Source organism: Salmo trutta, chromosome 13 (genome assembly GCF_901001165.1).
Source record: "Salmo trutta chromosome 13, fSalTru1.1, whole genome shotgun sequence".
Classification (NCBI taxonomy): Eukaryota; Metazoa; Chordata; class Actinopteri; order Salmoniformes; family Salmonidae; genus Salmo; species Salmo trutta.
Genome location: NC_042969.1, coordinates 62484548 through 62504063, shown reverse-complemented (window position 1 = coordinate 62504063; position 19516 = coordinate 62484548). Strand labels below are relative to the sequence as shown.

General features: G+C 43.4%; 1 protein-coding gene and 1 long non-coding RNA gene across 3 annotated transcripts in view; both read left to right on the top strand.

Annotated features, from left to right (window-relative positions):
* Positions 1-7969: 7969 nt before the first annotated feature.
* Positions 7970-9898, top strand: LOC115204931 (uncharacterized). Its single transcript, XR_003880529.1, has 2 exons — positions 7970-8093; positions 9763-9898. It is a non-coding gene; the product is annotated as an uncharacterized LOC115204931 (long non-coding RNA).
* Positions 9899-11884: 1986 nt separating this feature from the next.
* Positions 11885-19516, top strand: part of LOC115206260 (T-box transcription factor TBX4-like) — a 35042-nt gene continuing 27410 nt past the window's right edge. The window contains exons 1-3 of one of the 2 annotated variants that reach the window (XM_029773012.1): positions 11885-12499; positions 16997-17142; positions 17477-17571. In XM_029773012.1, the coding sequence (XP_029628872.1) occupies positions 16999-17142; positions 17477-17571 (239 nt within the window). In that variant the 5' untranslated portion in view covers positions 11885-12499; positions 16997-16998. Of the gene's footprint in view, positions 12500-16928; positions 17143-17476; positions 17572-19516 lie in introns of those variants that run through there. The other variant, XM_029773013.1, reaches the window with a different exon arrangement.

Here is a 19516-nt window from a genome sequence, read left to right as displayed (position 1 = left end):
GCGCCGGTCGTATGGGATCTGAATGCGGACATTGAGCAGGCGTTGCGTCCAGAGCTCGCTCCCCTCCAGTGTCCCGTTGGGCGTAAGTACGTTCCGTCTGCTGTCCATGACCAGTTGATCTCTTGGGCCCACACATCTCCCTCCTCTGGTCATCCGGGGATCGGTCGGACGGTGCGCTGTCTGACTGGGAAGTACTGGTGGCCCACTTTGGCTAAGGACGTGAGGGTTTATGTCTCCTCCTGCTCTGGGCAGGCTCCAAGACACCTGCCCAGAGGTAAGCTACATCCCTTACCCGTTCCACAACGACCTTGGTCACATCTATCCGTGGATTTCCTAACGGATTTTCCTCCCTCACAGGGAAATACCACGATCCTGGTCGTTGTGGATCGTTTTTCTAAGTCCTGTCGTCTCTTCCCTCTGCCTGGTCTCCCTATGGCCCTACAGACTGCGGAGGCCCTGTTTACACATGTCTTCCGGCACTACGGGGTGCCTTAGGATATATTGTCGGATCGGGGTCCCCAGTTCATGTCGAGAGTTTGGAAGTCATTCATGGAACGTCTGGGGGTCTCGATTAGCCTTACCTCAGGTTTTCACCCCGAGAGTAACGGGCAGGTAGAGAGAGTTAACCAGGATGTGGGCAGGTTTCTGCGGTCATATTGCCAGGACTGGCCGGGGGAGTGGGCAGTGTTTGTGCCCTGGGCCGAGATGGCACAGAACTCGCTTCGCCACTCCTCCACTAACCTCTCCCCCTTTCAGTGCGTACTGGGGTACCAGCCCGTTCTGGCACCGTGGCATCAGGGTCAGACCGAGACTCCTGCAGTGGATGACTGGTTTAGGCGCGCGGAGGAGACATGGGAGGCTGTCCGTATCCATCTGCAGCGAGCCGCGTGTCGCCAGAAAGCCAGCGCAGACCGTCACCGCATTGAGAACCCGGTGTTTGCACCGGGGGACCAGGTCTGGCTGTCGACCTGTAACCTGCCCCTCCGCCTGCCCTGCCAGAAGCTGGGTCCGCGGTTTGTGGGGCCATTTAAAGTCCTGAGGAGGGTGAACGAGGTATGTTATAGATTACAGCTTCCCTCTGATTATCGTATTAACCCCTCGTTCCATGTGTCTCTCCTCAGGCCGGTGGTAGCTGGTCCGCTCCAGGAATCTGAGGTGCGGGAGGTCCCTCCGCCCCATTTGGACATCGAGGGAGCCCCAGCGTATATTGTTCGTTCCATCCTGGATTCGAGGCGTCGGGTGGGGGGCCTTCAGTACCTCGTGGAGTGGGAGGGGTACGGGCCGGAGGAGAGGTGCTGGGTTCCGGTTGCAGATGTTTTGGATCCTGAACTGCTGCGGGAGTTTCACCGTCGCCGGTCGGATCGCCCTGCACCTCGTCCTCCGGGTCGTCCTCGAGGCCGGTGTCGGTGTGCCGCTGGAGCCGCGCGTCAAGGGGGGGTACTGTCACGACTTCTGCCGAAGTCGGCTCCTCTCCTTGTTCGGGCAGTGTTCGTGATCGACGTCACCGGCTTTCTAGCCATCGCCGCTCCATTTTCCTATTATCCATTTGTCTTGTCTTGTTTCCATACACACCTGGTTATCATTTCCCCAATCAATCTACTTGTATTTAACCCTCTGTTTCCCTTCATGTTTTGTGTGTAATTGTTTCATGTTTTTCGGGGTGTTTGATTTACACGCTTTCCGTGGTTTTGAGCGCATTTTTATTTATGTAGTGCTCTCGCATTTTGGAACTATAATAAAGTGCGCTTGGTTACATTTCGCTTCTCTCCTGCACCTGACTTCGCCTCTCATACACCTGATATTGACACTTTGGCAGTGATTACAGCCTTGACTCTTCTTGGGTGTGACGGTACAAGCATTGCACACCTGTATTTAGGGAGTTTCTTCTCTGCAGATCCTCTCAAGCTCTGTCAGGTTGGATGGGGAGCGTCGCTGCACAGCTATTTTCAGGTCTCTCCAGAGATGTGCGATCGGGTTCAAGTCCGGGCTCTGGCTGGGCCACTCAAGGACATTCAGAGACTTGTCCCAAAGCCACTCCTACGTTGTCTTGGCTGTGTGCTTAGGGTTGTTGTACTGAGCACTCTGGAGCAGGTTTTCATCAAATCAAATCAAACTTTATTTGTCACATGCACCGAATACAACAAGTGTAGACCTTACCGTGAAATACTTACTTACAAGCCCTTAAACAACAGTGCAGTTCAAGAAGAGTTAAGAAAAGATTTACCAAATAAACTAAAGTAAAAAGAAAATAATAATTACAAGTAACATAACAATAACGAGGTTAAATACAGGGGGTACCGGTACCTAGTCAGTGTGCGGGGGTACAGGTTAGATGAGGTCATTTCTACATGTAGGTAAGGGTGAAGTGACTATGCATAGATAATAAACAGCGAGTAGTAGCAGTGTACAAAACAAATGGGGGGGGGGGTCAATGTAAATAGTCCGGTGGCCATTTGATTAATTGTTCAGCAGTCTGATGGCTTGGGGGTAGAATCTGTTAAGGAGCCTCTTGGTCCTAGACCTGGTGCTCCAGTACCACTTGCCATGCGGTAGCAGAGAAAACAGTCTATGACTTGGGTGACTGGAGTCTCTGACAATTTTATGGGCTTTCCTCTGACACCGCCTATTATATAGGTCCTGGACGGCAGGAAGCTTGGCCCCAGTGATGTACTGGGCTGTATGCACTACCCTCTGTAGCGCCTTATGGTCAGATGCCGAGCAGTTGCCATACCGGGAGGTGATGCAACCAGTCAGGATGCTCTTGATTGTGCAGCTGTAGAACTTTTTGAGGATCTGGGTACCCATGCCAAATCTTTTCAGTCTCCTGAGGGGGAAAAGGTTTTGTCATGCCTTCTTCACGACTGTCTTGGTGTGTTTGTACGATGATAGTTTGTTGGTGATGTGGACACCAAGGAACTTAAAACTCTCGACCCGCTCCACTACAGCCACTTCGATGTTAATGGGAGCCTGTTCGGCCCGCCTTTTCCTGTAGTCCACGTTCAGCTCCTTTGTCTTGCTCACATTGCGGGAAAGGTTGTTGTCCTGGCACCACACTGCCAGTTCTCTGACCTCCTCCCTATAGGCTGTCTCATCATTGTCGGTGTTCAGGCCTATCACTGTTGTGTCGTCAGCAAACTTAATGATGGTGTTGGAGTCGTGTTTGGCTACAAAGTCATGGGTGAACAGGGAGTACAGGTGGGGACTAAGTATACACTCCTGAGGGGCCCCAGTGTTGAGGATCAGCATGGCAGATGTGTTGTTGCCTACCCTTACCACCTGGGGGAGGCCCATCAGGAAGTCCAGGATCCAGTTGCAGAGGGAGGTGTTTAGTTCCAGGGTCCTTAGCTTATTGATGAGCTTCGTGGGCACTATGGTGTTGAACGCTGAGCTGTAATCAATGAACAGCATTCTCACATAGTTGTTATTTTTGTCCAGGTGGGAAAGGGCAGTGTGCAGTGCAATTGAGATTGCGTCATCTGTGGATCTGTTGGGGTGGTATGCGAATTGGAGTGGGTCTAGGGTATCCGGGAGGATGCAGTTGATGTGAGCCATGACCAGCCTTTCAAAGCACTTTATGGCTACCGACGTGAGTGCTACGGGGAGGTAATTATTTAGGCAGGTTACCTTCGCTTCCTTGGCACAGGGACTATGGTGGTCTGCTTGAAACATGTAGGTATTACAGACTCGGTCAGGGAGAGTTTGAAAATGTCAGTGAAGACACTTGCCAGTTGGTCCACGCATTCTTTGAGTACACGTCCTGGTAATCCGTCTGGCCCCGCGACTTTGTGAATATTGATCTGTTTAAAGGTCTTGCTCACATCGGCTACCGAGAGCTTTATCACACAGTCATCCAGAACAGCTGGTGCTCTCGTGCATGCTTCAGTGTTGCTTGCCTCAAAGCGAGCATAAAAGGAATTTCGCTCGTCTGGTAGGCTCACATCACTGGGAAGCTCGCGTCTGGGTTTCCCTTTGTAGTCCGTAATAGTTTTCAAGCCCTGCCACATCCAACGAGCGTCAGAGCTGGTGTTGTAGGATTCAATCTTAATCCTGTATTGACGCTTTGCTTGTTTGATGGTTTGTCTGAGGGCATAGTGGAATTTCTTATAAGCATCCGGATTAGTGTCCCGCTCCTTGAAAGCGGCAACTCTAGTCTTTAGCTCGATGTGGATGTTGCTTGCAATCCATGGCTTCTGGTTGGGATATATACGTACGGTTACTGTGGGGGCGATGTCGTCGATGCACTTACTGATGAAATCGATGACTGAGGTGGTATACTCCTTAATGCCATTGGATGAATCCCGGAACATATTTCAGTCTGTGCTAGCAAAACAGCCCTATAGCGTAACATCTGCGTCATCTGACCACTTCCGTATTGAGCGAGTCACTGGTACTTCCTGCTTTTGTTTTTGCTTGTAAGCAGGAATCAGGAGGTTAGAGTTATGGTCAGATTTGCCAAATGGAGGGCGGGGGAGAGCTTTGTATGTATCTCTGTGTGTGGAGTAAAGGTGGTCTAGAGTTTTTTTTCTTCCTTTGGTTGCACATGTGACATGCTGGCAAAAATTTGGTAAAACTAATTTAAGTTTGCCTGCATTAAAGTTCTTCTTCTCCACAAAGAAAAACCCTGCGCTGGCAGGAGATGCAGATGGATGGACGGCCCCAGTAGCCAGAGAGTCCTCTATGTACTCCTCCATAGCCTTGGTCTCCGGCCCGGATAGAGAATATAGCCGACCCCGAGATGGTGTGGTGCCTGGGAGAAGATCAATGGCACAATCATAAGGATGGTGCGGGGGTAGGGAAGTTACACGTGCCTTACTGAAAACTTCAAGTAGGTCATGGTACTCAGTGGGAATAACAAATATCTAAAGCCTTGCTGACATCCTGAGGAAGACGTCTGGGGGAAGGCTGTGCTGCTTGAAGACAGTGGGAATGACAAAATGGGCTGCAACCCATGATGGAGCTTGTGGTCCCCCAAGACAACAGGAACATGGGGAGATGCAATGAGGAGGAACTGTATGGTCTCACTGTGGTTACCGGAAATTCGCATTTGAATGGGCACAGTACTATGGGTGACTCCACCTATTGAGCGGCCATCCAGTGCCCTGGCATCCATGGGAACCGAGAGAGGTTGAATGGGAATACCTAGATCAGAAGCAAAAGTAGCATCCATAAAACTTTCATCTGCCCCATAGCACAAGCACAAAGAAAGGTGTGCGGATGATGGGAATTGGGGAACTCCCAGTCTGACTGATCAAAGTACCCACCAGAGACAAGGGTTTCCTAACAGGGCAGGTAGCTATGTAATGTCCTGCCCCTCCACAGTACAGACAACAATTGGAATTCAGCCTACGTGAGCGTTCCCCAACCGATAACCTAGCTCTTCCCAATTGCATAGGCTCAGGAGAATCCAACTCACCCGTTGTTGATAATTCACGAGGGAGCTCAGGTGGCTTCGAATCCTCTCGGGAAAACTGGCTTCGTGATCTTCCGGATTTCTTTGAAGGTGAGTGAGCCATAGCGGGTGAACCAGTGTGCCCGAGGCCAGACCTCTCACTCCTGCGTTCCCTTAAGTGTCCATAAATCTTAATGGGTAGGGTGATGAGGGAGTCGAGATCTACCGGCAATTCCCGAGCAGCTAGCTCAAAAATAAGCGAGCACTGAGAAAGAAAGCCCCGACAGGTACCAGGATCTCCAGAATATCACTCCGGAGGAGGTAAGCAGGGTTCTCGGGGAACCGGGGTAGGCTGTACCAACTCACTACTAAAAGGAACATATGCACTGGGAGGTTGGGGTCTCTCAGGGATGGCAGACAACCTATGAGTTAACTCCTTAATTAGCTCCATAGTAGCCTTAAACCCTTGGTTGTGGCGTTCTGTCAGAGAACAAAGCCCTTCCAGAAGGTCCTGTAACAGCTCCTCATGTCTCCCAATGGTGGTTCCCTGCAGGGAGACAGTCTGGCGAAGTCTGCTGGGTCTGTCATGGCCAGTTTGTACTATCATGATAGAAGGCGAGACCCAGATGCAGACACAAGAGGCAGATGGTGGGAGCTTAAGATGCTTAATAATCCAAAAAGGAGTAGGCAAGAGAATGGTCGTGGACAGGCAAAAGGTCAAAACCAGATCAGAGTCCAGGAGGTACAGAGTGGCAGACAGGCTCGAGGTCAAGGCAGGCAGAATGGTCAGGCAGGCGGGTACAGAGTCCAGAACAGGAAAGGGTCAAAACCGGGAGGACTAGAAAAAGGAGAATAGCAAAGGCAGGAGTATGGGAAAAACTGCTGGTTGACATGAAACATACAATACAAATTGAAACAGAGAGACAGGAAACACAGGGATAAATACACTGGGGAAAACAAGCGACACCTGGAGGGGGTGGAGACATTAACAAGGACAGGTGAAACAGATCAGGGTGTGACAGTCTGAGTACTTTCTGAATGCACTGTATTTTAACCCCCCCCCCACCCCCCAAAATATTGTGTGGCCAAATAAAACCACCCGCTGTCCAAATTCCACCTGTGGGTCACCAGTTGGGAAACACTGTTATACAGTATAATCATCTGCACTTCATATTCAATATTTGGGCTAATATTCACCGGAGAGAATACTGGAGTTTGTAATTTGTCACTTGGCAAAATATCTATAAATGCACCCTAAAGTGAATAGAATTGTCAGAAATTGGGGGGAAAAAGCAAGCTAACTTCTTATAATGTCAACCTCATTATCTGTGATAACCTTTGACTGCATTTAAAATGTTTTTCAACAAAGCACAACTTATACATTAATTGGCCTTTGGGGATTTATGCTCGTTTTAATCCAACCACACATTTATTTGGACTAAACTTTACCTCCCAAATTAAGGATACTTCATTTTTGACATTCAAACAACCTAATAGTGTGTGTCACTTAAAATGGAAATAAACTAAAATATTTTAAAGTCTTCTTTGAAAAAAATAGTAGGGTTAAAGTTTATTTTTAGGCTGTTGTTTCAAGGTAGACCAGCCTGCTTGTGGTTGGACTGAAACCAGAGAAGGCTGGTGGGAGGAGCTATAGGAGGATGGGCTCATTGTAAAGACTGGAATGGATTAAATGGAACAGTATCAAATCAAATCAAAGTTTATTTGTCACGTGCGCCGAATACAACAGGTGTAGACCTTACAGTGAAATGCTTACTTACAGGCTCTAACCAATAGTGCAAAAAAGGTATTAGGTGAACAATAGGTAGGTAAAGAAATAAAACAACAGTAAAAAGACAGGCTATATACAGTAGCGAGGCTATAAAAGTAGCGAGGCTACATACAGACACCGGTTATTCAGGCTGATTGAGGTAGTATGTACATGTAGATATGATTAAAGTGACTATGCATATATGATGAACAGAGAGTAGCAGTAGCGTAAAGCATATGGAAACCACATTTATTCCATTCCAGCCATTACAGTGAGCAGGTCCTGCTATAGCTCCTCCCACCAGCCCCCTCAGATTGAAACACCCCCTAGAGCGCCAAGAAGTGTTAGGGTTATAAATAAAATAAAAAATGATAAGTAATCTTAAATCAGAAGATATTGATTATATGAATAATACCATTTGATACTAGTTGGTACATTACCTAATGGAACTGCACACACAATCCATTATAGAAGGTCTACCAAACTGAACAGTCAAGGGACACTTGAGCTGTGACAATTGGGACATGGTGTGTGTGTCTCTGTGACATCATTAACATTTAACAATGAACATTTAAAGTTAACGTGATGTAACAGGGGCGTAACATTAGCCCCCCTCTACAGTTAATCTGCCCCATGTTTGGGCAGTGTGCTGGCCACTTCCGGTTTCCCATGATGCACCATGGCCATAGAGTGGAGCCTGGGGGAAAGAGAGACGGATCTATAGAGAGAGAATAGTCACTTTCACTTCCTGTGTGAGCAGCCAAACAGAACCATGGGTGGCTAATTTAGGCAAACCCCTGGTTCTGACTGGCTGCTCGCACAGGAAGTGTAAGTGACTATTCTCTCCCTGTAGATCCAGCTGGTCCGACCGGCTCTCTATCCCGCAGACTGGCCAGTGGAGGGGAAAGGATCAGTCCAATTGGACTCTGAGCAATGGTGGGTGGTGGGCACACATACAGTATACAGTACATCAGGGTAAGTGGGGGAAATAGCCTCTGTGTGCTAGCTAGCACTGTGCTAACTGCTAAACTAATAGGCATCTGAGGACTGTAGTAGTAATAAAAACAAATCCACCACTCTATCTCCGCCATTTTGACTGCACACAAATTAGCAACGAGAGGCACAGGCTGCAAGATTGAACAGTCTGTAAAAGGATTTCAACTAATTAATTATGTAATCCTTGATTTAGAAAAATATGACATATGCACACCTTATGGAGTGTGGCTTTAAAGAGAAAGAAGACAGCAATGAGAGAGGGTGTGTGTGAGAGAGAGAGCGAGAGAGAGAGAGAGGGAGAAAGAGAGATGGGGGAACACGTCGTACCCCTCTTTTGTTGTTTATTAGACCCCTCTCTCTCACCCACTGCCAGTTACACAGGAAAATGTTTTCCCAGGGAAAGAAAAACCCTGGCTCCCTCCGACATAAATCAGGCAGTGGACTACTCTGTATGCTGTGACACCAACGCTCACCCTAGTTATACAATATCACAAAGACACAACTCCAGCTAAATATGCACTGTCCTATTTTAACCCCACACCCCAATTTAAGTCCATGTCACAAAACATAAAAACAATTCTGAAGCCATAAGAGGCTGAGTGGTGTCAAACCTCTAAATAATACAATGTATGTATGGCAATATATCAGAGAGGGGAAAGGTCAACTAAATTAGTGTAAACAAGTCATTACAGAGCTCAGTCTACTTCCATACAGTCAGATGGAATAAATGGAGGGAACATGTACACTCATACAACATTGTATAAATGTTAAGAACATCAAAGAGTTTAGGGTAAAATTGGCACATATAGGAAAATATCCCATTGTTATGTACTGCATTTGTCATGTCAAATTCGTTAGAGATGCGTAACTGGTTCTGAATAAGCATCAACCAACAATATCATATACAGTTAGTGTATATCCATCCAATCACGATAATGACTAAAACATCTGCTATTCTAATCGCTGAAAATCGAAGAAAAAAATACATATCCTACAAAACACAGTAGGGTTTTAAGTATTTGCACGAAGCCTAGGTTTTTCTGCTATAAATAAATAATAATGTGTAGGTAAAATAGTGGTATACCTCCATGAAGCAAACTATTATATTCTGTGGACGCTCATAGAAATGTCATACTTACATCCTGAATTTTTTGCAAATACCGCACTTCGTGCTTGTCTACTCAAGGCCAAAGGTCAATGACATGTTCATTCATCATACATGTCTTTTAAAAATCAGTTTCTGGTTTATTTTGATATCGAAATAACGAATTAAAATGGTTCAAAATAGACTATACAAATACGACTTGTGAAAACAAGCTGATGTATGTATTGGAATTAATGTTTTGGCAACTGATGTTGTCATTATCAAACTAAAATTATGACATTAGCAAGATTTACTAATGGACCCATCAAAGCCATAGGTAACCTATTGACACGTGAATTAAAGGAAATGTCTATATATTTTTGCCTAGTATTTCTCATAAACATCAATATAGTATAACTTCTAAACCAACAAACACTATTAGTTTCGGGCCAGAGACCAAAACGCCAAGGAATCGATGTATATAATATGGGAGTTTTTAACGATGCTTGAACGTTGTCCCCTCAGCAACACCCAGCCCTGCACCAGCCCACCGCAACTCCACTGGACTCCTGTTCCTAATTTCTACACCACGTGACGGTGGGAGTGAGTCAAATTTAAACTCCTTCAGAAAGCCATCTCAATTCAGCTCCTATAAAAAAAATCAACCATTTTATAGCAGAAGCATCTTCTATACCACGGCGAATGAGGTTTGTCCTTGTGGGACTAAGATTCCCTGAAGAAAAGCACATCTAAAAGGGAGTACAGAGCAGAGGTCAAGTTCGTGTGAAGGGCAGAGCAATAACGTGGAGGTAAGAACCGCTACTTTTACATCACGTGTTATGTTTGTGAGGGCCAGTTACACAGAATTGAGTATGTGCCTTTGGTCATTTTACATTTTGCATATTTGTTGTTGGTCAATGGTCATACCATTGCTTTTTCACTTTCATGAGGTAGGTTAATATATATTTACGAGGATTTTGTGTAAACTTAACATAGCCTATGCCTTAACACAGCCTGGCGTGTTTATATGATGCAATGAATTTAGGGTCAATATTTACATGTTTTCCTAAATATGTTCTTCCCGCGCAAATGACTGATGTTTAGAGGACTGCGTTCGATCTCGGATGGACTGTATGTTCAATATAGAACAAAAGGCCTTCATGTGAACTCAAGAGGCTTTGGCCTTCTGGCGCCACATAACTAAGGAAAGATTACTGTCCCATTCAGCAAATTGGTTGATATAGCAATATGAGATGGAAGACCATAGAAAACGGACTATTCTGTATGTTTGTTCCCTGACAAAAAAAACGTCAATATTAATTCTATTGATTAATCATACAATAAAGATGACAGGCCTATCGAAAAAATGCATGTGTGCGTTCAATAATATTAGCCTATGATAATTACCCTATTAGTAAGCTATTAGTAATTGTAGTAGGCTATGTTCACATAAAGAAATATTAAAACTAGTATTCGTACAGTTTTTGTTCATTCATAAGTTAAATGGACGAACAAAAAACGAAAATCACCCCATCGACAAAGGAGATAAATTAAAGGCAGCTAGTGTATTACATTTCTGGCTATGATTTCAACAAACTGACAAATACAGTCAGCCTAGATGCACTTTATTGTCCTCAAAATGATACCAAAATCAAGCCATTTGTTAATTAGAATGCATATGAAAAGCTATATTATGAGCCAACAAATCATCAATAGGTCTCTAAAACCTGACATTAACCGATACAATACATCACCCATGTCCAAACATTCAACAGACTCAAACAAGGACCACTGTCGTTTGATCATTCGATGCCTCCTCACCAGTCATATTTTGACTAAAAAATATTGAAAGGGTTGAAAACATTGGGGGAAATGACAAACAGTCGCGGGAAGGACATTTAGGCTGTTCTCGTTCATTTGGTCATGTCACCAGTTGATATAAGTCAAACTCTCCCCGACCAACCCGACCCGCCGACTTCTATTGTTGATTTATTGGTCTTTCAGCCTCGTGCTTCGACCCATTTACTCCAAAACCACAACCATATTTCACCTGAAAATGTATGAGCGTTTTAGTGTTATTCTTTGACGGCTATTGCTGTTTTGAATGGAAACATGGTGTGCGAAATAACGGTCCAGAAATACCATCTATAACTGAACCAGACGAAGGGTAGGCTATAGGCTAGTGCACTCGTCTTCACTGTTGTCCTCAGAGGTCATTTGCTGTTTTGAAAGGAAAACATGGCCTGCGAAATAACGATAAAGAAATAAAATCTATAGCCTAACAACCAGACGATGGATAGGCTATAGGCTAGTCCACTCGTCTTCATTGTGGCCCTGGAACAGAGGAGCCTCAGTTCGACCCCAACAATCCCGATTTGGACATGGTTCACCTCACAGGTAACCCAGATCCTCACATGTGTGTTTGCACAGTGACACCTGATTGACAAAGACCCAGAGCAGATGCTTCAATGATCAAGTTGTGCTCTTCTGAGTTGGTTGAACAAATGATATCTAGTAGCAAAGGTCTATCGGGTAAATTATTTATTATTCTCAGAATAGTTTATTAATGAAGCCTATAGGTGTACTATATTATGCATATTAATAGCCTATAGGCCCTATCAAACTCTGCAGCTATATCCATTTATAGGCAACACATAGCATGGGGTTAGTATTTTTAATGATGTAACCAATAGACAGTGGGATGGCGGGGGAGATGAGGTTGTATTCATGTCATACACCACCACTATTAGTCCAATAGACGTTGGTGGAGAGATTCTGTCTCCAGAGGAGCAGTGCATCGCGCTGTAAAGTATTCTCGTTGGAAGGGGAGAGACGTCAGGTCTGCGACGGTGAGAGGGAGGGAGAGGGGTGGAACGAGCCAAATCATTCACTCGTCCCGGTGTTTTAACAATTCAAGGGGTTGAGCAAATTCTTTTTTGTGTTTCCAAGAAAAAAATCGCGCACCAAGTTCGTTCTCTCTAAAGCTCAAACCGCACTGCTAACGCGCAGAGTAGGCTACAGTTCAGTTCACGAGCTGTTGAATCACACCAAGGCAGGGTTAACACGGGCGCTCACGCGTGATCGTGGGTTTACTCGAGAACCGTTATACCGGAGAAAGATAAGCAAGTCTATTAAAATGAGATGTTGGACGACTTGCCCTAACTACGTCTCAATGGAACGTAACTTTCTGCTATTTCTTTCGTGAAGACAGAAAATTACCATTTGGAAAATAAATGGATTCAAGCTTTTAATATTTCATGAGGTAATATAATAATGTCATTGCCTATCTTCAGTGTAATCTGCCGGGCTACATGCTTTGTAAACAAGCTCAGGCATAGTGGAGTCAATCTGAAAACGGCGTAGTTGGATAGGCTCAGCTTCTTTAATGCGATTAGTGTTAGGATATACTTTCTACTTTATTTTTTCACGCGTTATTTGACTGCATTGATAGTGATGGTGAACGTGATAACGCGGTGTCTGTAGCCTATTTCAACAATAAAAGCTAAAGCAGTAAACCGTTGTTGTATGTTGCGGTATAATATTATGGAGATTAATAACAGTATATGGTCACACGGTCCATGAAAAATGAAATTATAACTGATATGAACATGTAGCCTATAGTCAAATATGAAAGTCACAATTTCTATACATTTCACCTATACTCAAAGAAGTTATAGGCTAAGTAATTATTATTTTCACAATATGATTTTTAGGTTACTGTAAATATGACGAAAATCACAACAAGTTAAGAACAGATATTTACAACATTTTAAAAAAATGCCAGGAGCCCTTGTCTGAGATTGTATTTTTCTAGATGCTGAGTATCCTAGATGCTGTGTAGAAATGACATTAAATGTCATATTAAACACCTAAATACCGGTCTGATGCATGTTTCAGGGCCCTGTGAAGGTATTCAGAGCTTATTGACATTAAAGTTATGAGAACTATGGATGCAAGGACTGACCATCCATTATATTAAAATGATAGTTTTAACCATGTTTTGAGGCTATACAGTGTTTGTTTACATTCACATTGTTTAGAAACATTGGAGTAAAAAAAGTTTTTATTTTAGGTTCTGATGGGGTAAGACAGTTGAACTAAGCTCATGAGGCATTTGTAAGTTATATTAGAATCACTGGGTGCATTAAGTCCAAAATTGATGTAGCAACTATGGATTCAAGCTTTAGTATAGAACGTTAAACAAACAACAATTCTATCTGTTCTGTTTAAGATTAAAAAGACAGTCTACTTATTAGAGTTATTATCCTTAAATAATGTTACAAATATTATTATTAGTATCATTAACCATTAATAATGATAATAGTAATTCAAATACTATCAATCTTATTCATATATTTTTTATACAGACTGACTGCCAGATAATGATTTTAGAATATGCTTTTAGATTTATATGATCACAAATTCCAAACAAATAATGTTATCTACATATGGGAGTCTAAGTAATGTCCTTTTCATTTACATTAATATAAGAAATACCAAAATACAAAGCACCCGAACAATGATGTGGGATGTCGCTAAAATGTGGACAATAATTCATATTTTATTTTTTATTTGTTCTAAACATTACATCCTGAGATGTTCTGTTAGGTAGGATACTTACATTTGTAGCCAATAAATCAACTAAACAACTGATTTAAACAGCCCTAATTTGGCGGAGGGAATCCAACATTAGAGAGCTGTTTTCCAGGTGAGAGATTTTACAGCACCATACTCACTTACTACTTTGATACCATTACATTTTTGTTGTGATAGGTCAGTTTCACATCCAGAATTATTTGCGCTAATGGTGGGCTAACAAGCCCAAAGCTCGGTGATGTGATTCTACTGACGTAGCTGAGTTGTACCTGCCAGAGACATACAACAACAAAGATGCAATGTGCTGATGCACAGTCAGACAACCCCCATCTCTCTGCAACACAACACCAGATGCATGAGACTGGCTTTTGCACAAAATGGCAGGTCAGGTTTGAATTTCTGGCAGCTGTCTCAATAACATGCATCATATCTATATTTCAGACTGGGAGGCAAAAACACAGACACACAGACAGATACAGGCAAAGACACACACACACACACACACACACACACACACACACACACACACACACACACACACACACACACACACACACAGACAGACAAATACGACACAAAATGTACTGAGATATAGATACAGTTCATTGCATGCTCTCCCCTCCATTTACTGTCATGGTATTGCTCCTCATAAAAAACTCAGGAGTTGCCTAAAAGCAACAGTTGCTAATTGAGTTTGGCCAGCCCCCAGCATATCAGACTTACCACTGAGAATAGCCTCCCTACTGCACCCAGGGCGCACACACACACACACACACACACACACACACACACACACACACACACACACACATAGGACAATCTGCCATGAATAGTTTAGTGGATTATATGTCTGGGAGTGACACAGATATAAACAGAGGGCTAGCTCAGTGTGTTTAGTTAAACAGGGTAAGTGAAAGGGCCCTGTTCAGGAGGGTAAAAAAGTACCACGGCTGATTTGCAGCGCACCTTATCTTTATTCGCTTTAGCAAATGTCTGCGTTAGTTTACAGTTGGAGCCCCTTCTCTTTCATCCTAAGAGAGAGCACTCTAATTGTTTACATGCCTGAGATTAAGGGGGGGCCGGGGTGAGTGTAAAACTCTCCGAAATGTGCACTGTAGACCTTTATATGTACTTCCAAAATGGCACCCTATTCCCCATATAGTGCAGTACTTTTGAAAAGGGCCCATAGGACTAGTAGTGCACTATATAGGGAATCAGGTGCCATTTGGGACGTAGAGCTACAGTTTGAGTCTGTATGGTAGGTAAAATGGCTGGGGGAATGGTTGCTATGGGAGAGGAGAGGGCATTGTGAAACTGAACTGTATGGAGCAGACGAGGCTATACCAGGCTGTCTGTGTGTCTGTGTCTCTCATGAAAGATGTTTGTCTTTGAGATGGGCTTAGAGCCGTGAGAAAGCGAAGCTTAGCTGGTGACCTGGACTATTGGAATGAACAGTGTTTAGGAGCCGTTACATAAAACCATCCCGCCGTAATGCTATAAGAGTAAATATTTAATCCAACTCTTCTGACGAACAATTCATCTTGACCCTGTGTGCTTAGTATTGTGGTCTCCAAGCATGCAGATTGAGTAATTAGCTTATGTCTAGAGTTTCTTATGATTTACAAGTTAATATGAAAATATATATTAGGAATTTTGTCATTTTATTTATCAAACTTAACATCAGAGAATCAAAATGGCGATGGTACCAAAATAACAGAAATAGAAGTATTCAATATGGCCGCTGGTCCACCCATCACAGAGCGCAGAGTTGAATGGGATTGTCCATTCTATGAATTCTAATTCTATGGCCAGAATGTTGCTTGAATATTTATGATTACCTAATAGTTGTGTATTTATGATGACCTAACAAGCACAACAGTGTAGTTGTATGTGGGAATAACTTCACTTGAATGGGTCCAGTAATTTGAATTCTATGTGTGGAACAACCAAGTTTGCTCACTACTATTCCATCTTTTCACATGAGTGGAGAGCAGAGCTGAGGGTATAGTATGCAGTAAACGATTCAGACGCAGGTCCTCCTGTAAACACACATGGAACCTCACTGCCAACCTAGATCAGCTCTATTTTGTATGAATGAGGGCCCATCATCATATTTGGGTCATTGTGACCAAATTCCCCCAATGGCACATGGCCCTTGCTGCAGTGATCCACCTTGAAATCACTTTGCCTACACAATTCAAAAGATATTTCTATTAACAATAGTTAGTAGCTTGGGGACAAAACAGTGACCTGGTTTCCAAGAACGGAAAAATGAATGCAGTGCAAGAATGAGGCATTGACTTCTGTGTCCTTGAGGTTTCCTTGTAAGGTTTGATACTAAATAATTGTATCTACCAGAAATGTTTAGAAATGCATCTTTCAATATAAATAGTAATTCATAATTAAAAAAAAAAGTTTTCTGTAAATAACAGAGACACATTAAAGTAGACTTGTCTTTTACACAGACATGAATTCCATTGAAGAACGTCATTCAAGGTGTGCGATGACGACAATTCATGATCTGATCAGTATATTTTTACTGTGTCCACTTTAGTTCATAAGTTTAGTTTTTTCCTTCCATTGGTCATACTACAAATGTTCATTAGAAAATATTGAATTAATTAGAAGCTTTCCAGTAAAATGTGTTCAATTTCCTTACAGTATTAATAGGGATTATTATTGTAGAAATACAAAATGAATAGCAATTGCTATACAAGTAAATTATATAAATGTACTTAAGGTCAATTAGTAGTTGAAAAAGTAAATAATAGCTAAATATTTTGTCATGATGAAATATTAGACTACTTTTTTTTGGGGGGGGGTCAACTTTGTAGCTTGAAGGGATGTTACATTTTGTTCGTGCACAGTGTATTTCGTTGGAACATATTTTGTCCAGTCCATTTTATGGGAATGTGATATATTTAAGTATTTTAAGAGACCGTGTAGTATTGGTTTAGAGTCTGTCTGTGTATTGTAAGTCTGTTATTATCTGTAGAGATGCTTTGTTTTATTTTAGTATTATAGTAAGTCTGTGTCACAGATATTCTATTACATTACTATATAAGTTCCATATAAGTTCTATATGTAATTCTATGGTCCATGTATTGTAAGTCTGTGCATTGTAAGTCTGTGTATTGAACTGAAGCCGTTGTTCATCTCATAGAGATGCTCCAGGAGAAGGCCTCAGCTGTGACGGATGACAGTGTGACTGGGGTCCAGCCTGGAGGGCCTCCAGACCTCAGCCCTGACTCCTCACACTTGGGCCTGCCTACAACTCCCAGCACCCCCCAGGGCAATGAGCCAGACCAGGTAATCATGGGTATTGTAGGCTCTCAACACAGAGCCAGAACCACAACTGCAAAGGTATTGTATGTTCAGAAGTTTCTTATTCTTGGAAATGGCCAAATGGGTATGTGTCCTTGCTCTCGATTTCAATAAATGTCGACTTGACTTGACAAAATTATTGGCCGTATTAAATCGTGGGTGTTTTTATTTCTAGTCGGTGGATACCCTATCAATTGGGAATGATTTATTGAGAATGAACTGGTTTAACTTAAAAAACGCAGATGGTATAATCTGAGTTGTCTATAAACCCACAACAGGTTGCCAACCCTCATGGCTGTCACTACCTTTCTCTATTTAGAATATTGAGAACATCAAGGTTCTTCTTCATGAGAGGGAGCTGTGGAAGAAGTTCCATGAGGCGGGAACAGAGATGATCATAACGAAAGCAGGCAGGTGAGTACCTACAGTTCATATATCACAGCAATACAAGGGCTATACCATATTAGTAGACTAGCACTACACATTATATACTATACTATACTACACTATGCTATGCTAAACTGTACTAGACTCATCTGAGACTCTCCAAAAATATGGGTTACTTTTGCTAATTGCGTAGCTGCTTTCAATAGTGTTAAAATGTAGTCATTACGGCACCTCCATTTTGAGCAGCTATGACCATCTGTTGGAGCTAGTCAACCAATTACACCATGCTACAGATGTGGCACCCTGGGTCTCAGGTAGTGGTAGAGTCGTCATGTCTGCCCCAGTGAATATCTAATTGAAAACACAAATCCACAGCCCTGCTCTGTGTGTTAGATTGAATGCCGCCCCGTGGATTAGACAGTCTGGCCCTTAACCTGGACTTTAACCAGAAGATGACAAGATGCTTTCTAACCAACCTCCGCCCACCCCTCATTCCTCACAGGGGCTTTTTTTCCCAGTCCAAAATGTAAAAGGTCACCACAATTTTTCTTTAATGCCGCATCACTGTGAAAGATGGGCTTTCCCTTGTCCAGCTGATAAAGTGTGCTGAGAATTCCTTAAAACCTTTGAAGGGCCCGGCCTCAGAGTGACGCTTAGCTACGCAGCTCCGCCAGCTGCACTCAGCTGGAAAACCTGACTGACTGACTAGGCTTATCCAGTCAGTCAGCCTGAGAAGCCAGAGAAAAGCAGGGCGGCGTCCCAAATGGCACCCTGTTCCCTTTATAGTGCACTACTTCTGACTCGAGCCCATGGTGAGCATGAATAGGGTGCCATATGGGACGCACACCAGGTTTATGTTGCTCGGTAATGGAGCAGGGGCAGCTACAGTACGTAATTCAATAATTCTAAGAATGAACTCTGTCTGAACTGATGTATAACATGTTATTGAACATAAACATTTATTGTAAATTTAACCAGTTGTAGGCCACAACACAGTGGGCGAGAGTTGGTTTTGTTGAGAATGCAATAGATAAACTATAGGTGCCAAAATCGTAATCTGAATCTCTATGCAAAAATGATGAGTAAATATAGCAAGGCTGCTTCACTGCTACACCAGCTCTAGCTAGAATTTTGCTCTACATTTTGCTCTCTAACAGACATATTGTTGTTCAAGTTGCAGCTGAGACTGCCAAAACAATTCAATGCCAATTTATCCCAACAGAGACTTTTTCATAGAGCAATCTGGAAGGAGCATCAAGCAGTAGTGCTAGGTGCCGCTAGATGCTAAAGGATCTGATGAGCTAGCAGGTTTTAATCAGTCTCAGTACATGAAGGATGAATGAATGAACAAATGAATAAATTAATGAATGAAGGTTCTCAGGAACATTTTCCCTTGGAAGGGACGACAGTGAGAGGTCAACACCCTATAGAGGGTGGGCAGTGTCCGGTCAGCACTCCTTGGAAGGGGCAGAGTGGCAGGGCTAGGAAGAAGTTATGGCTGTGTCTTTAGACTAGACCATGGCTTGGGAAACATACTGCCAGTTTAGCCCTTCAGCCTCTTACAGTGCAGCTTGGCCTTCAGCCTCTTACAGTGCAGTTTGGCCCTTCAGCCTATTACAGTGCAGCTTGACCTTCAGCCTATTACAGTGCAGCTTGACCTTCAGCCTCTTACAGTGCAGTTTGGCCCTTCAGCTTTTTACAGTGTAGCTTGGCCCTTCAGCCTCTTACAGTGCAGTTTGGCCCTTCAGCCTCTTACAGTGCAGCTTGACCTTCAGCCTATTACAGTGCAGCTTGACCTTCAGCCTATTACAGCGCAGCTTGACCTTTAGCCTATTACAGTGCAGCTTGACCTTCAGCCTCTTACAGTGCAGCTTGGCCCTTCAGCCTCTTACAGTGCAGTTTAGCCCTTCAGCCTCTTACAGTGCAGTTTGGCCCTTCAGCCTCTTACAGTGCAGCTTGGCCCTTCAGCCTC